General features: G+C 40.2%; 1 protein-coding gene across 1 annotated transcript in view; it reads right to left on the bottom strand.

Annotated features, from left to right (window-relative positions):
- The window catches only part of LOC138973909 (low-density lipoprotein receptor-related protein 8-like), an 18,059-nt gene extending 16,477 nt beyond the window's left edge, over window positions 1-1,582 (bottom strand). The window contains exon 1 of the mRNA XM_070346617.1: window positions 1,474-1,582. Within this exon, the coding sequence (XP_070202718.1) occupies window positions 1,474-1,534 (61 nt within the window). The 5' untranslated portion in view covers window positions 1,535-1,582. The remainder of the gene's footprint in view (window positions 1-1,473) is intronic.
- Window positions 1,583-2,500: the final 918 nt, after the last annotated feature.

The following is a 2,500-nucleotide window of genomic DNA, read 5'->3' as shown; positions in this document are numbered from 1 at the left end:
ATATAGACACTCATGACTCTCTTGATATAGACATTCATGACTCTCCTGATATAGACACTCATGACTCTCTTGATATAGACACTCATGACTCTCTTGATATAGACACTCATGGCTCTCTTGATATAGACACTCATGACTCTCTTGATATATACACTCATGACTCTCTTGATATAGACACTCATGACTCTCTTGATATAGACACTCATGACTCTCTTGATATAGACACTCATGGCTCTCTTGATATAGACACTCATGACTCTCTTGATATAGACACTCATGACTCTCTTGATATAGACATTCATGACTCTCTTGATATAGACACTCATGACTCTCTTGGTATATACACTCATGACTCTCTTGAGATAGACACTCATGGCTCTCTTGATATAGACACTCATGACTCTCTTGATATAGACACTCATGACTCTCTTGATATAGACACTCATGACTCTCTTGATATAGACACTCATGGCTCTCTTGATATAGACACTCATGACTCTCTTGATATAGACACTCATGACTCGCTTGATATAGACACTCATGACTCTTGATATAGACACTCATGACTCTCTTGATATAGACACTCATGGCTCTCTTGATATAGACACTCATGACTCTCTTGACATAGACATTCATGACTCTCTTGATATAGACACTCATGGCTCTCTTGATATAGACACTCATGACTCTCTTGATATAGACACTCATGACTCTCTCGATATAGACACTCGTGACTCCCTTAGTCAGTTTTTTTCTGAACCGTGCTTAAATTTGAATACGCATGCCTAGCCTACCCTTTCTCTTTCTAACATGAAAGCACGGTGTAAAAAAAGATCATCTCCAGAGGCTAAACACTGACATGTCATTATCGCTGTCTTTGTCATCGCGACAAAAGGTCTCATTTGTTTGTATTTTCTTTCTTAAAATCGCTTCTTAATTACCAGCAGTGTGTTAGTTGATAGATGACGGGCGCAGTGGCGTGGTGGTAATTCAAGACGTCGGCCTCCAAATCGGGAGGTCGTGAGTTCGAATCCCGGTCGCTACCGCCTGGTGGGTTAAGAGTGGAGATGTTTCCGATCTCCCAGGTCAACTTATGTGCAGACCTGCTAGTGACTTAGCCCCCTTCGTGTGTACACGCAAGCACAAGACCAAGTGCGCACGGAAAAGATCCTGTAATCCATGTCAGAGTTCGGTGGGTTATAGAAACACAAAAATACCCAGCATGCCTCCTCCGAAATCGGCGTATGCTTCCTGAATGGCGGGGTAAAAACGGTCATACACGTAAACATCCACTCGTGCTAAAAACATGAGTGAACGTGGGAGTCTAAGCCCATGAACGAAGAAGAAGAAGAAGAAGAAGAAGAAGAAGAAGAAGAAGAAGAAGAAGAAGAAGAAGAAGAAGAAGAAGAAGAAGAAGAAGAAGAAGAAGAAGAAGAAGAAGAAGAAGAAGATAGGTGACAAACATATACATACCATGTGCAGTGATGCTCCAAAATCCACAGCACCAAAGCAGTAGAACACATGGCACCTTCATGACTGCTTGAAAATGCAGACGACGAAGATTCAGCTCTAGTTCAAATAGTCAGGGTTGGCAAGTTTAATCTAAAATTGTAGCCATGACGTAGTCAATGAATGTGTGGGATTTACTTTGACGAGCGATGTTTCGAACTGACTGTACCGTTTCAACAGGAAATATTTCCTTAATGTAACACAGTCAGTAAGACCCGACACAGATTGGGTGATGAAAAACTGAGCCTGGATAACCTATTAGAAAGTACATGACTCAGCGTCGTTAGCTAATAGTTTCCTTATGGTAAGATCAAAACTGAATGAGGATGATGAAGATGATGAAAAAACTAAAATGGTGATGACAATGAAGTTATGTTAGCTTTAGCATTTATATTTGAATATCAACGTTTTATTTGGGTATTTTAACATCAATCATACACAATCATTTAAATGTTACAGGTTACCGCATATGTTGTTTTTTTTTTTTTTATCTTCTATCTCTGCTAAACCACTTAAAGCACCATTTGAGAATACACACATTCAGTTATCCGCTCATTTTAAACTCCACTTGCATAGGGAATTCGCATGTTTCTTTCAAAATCTGTTCTCAAAGCGATGTCACCGCTTTCTTAGCAAATATAAAAATAGGACAGAAGTAAAAGGACGAACTTCCCTTGATTCCTAGTGAATTTGTCATCGGGTTTTCTATTTCCATAAATAGTTAGCAAAGACTGAAGCGTCACTCCACAAAACCACAACATAATGACTAATACATGATGATGGTTGTTTCCCCGGTAAACCACAGCTAAACATCACGGGCACGCGACAAAAGGATGACCTTTTACAGCAAACAGGAAGACTCTCTTTCCCTAGAAAATACGGCAAGTTCGTGACGGGGAAACATACACTTAAACTTAGCACAGATAGCAACAACAAGACCCAGACCCAGAACCAGAACCAGAAAAAACCGGTGCAAGTTACACCTGCTTGG

This window comes from Littorina saxatilis, linkage group LG8 (assembly GCF_037325665.1).
Source record: "Littorina saxatilis isolate snail1 linkage group LG8, US_GU_Lsax_2.0, whole genome shotgun sequence".
Classification (NCBI taxonomy): Eukaryota; Metazoa; Mollusca; class Gastropoda; order Littorinimorpha; family Littorinidae; genus Littorina; species Littorina saxatilis.
Note: the sequence above shows the minus strand (reverse complement) of the source record. Positions and strands in the feature narration are given on the sequence as shown.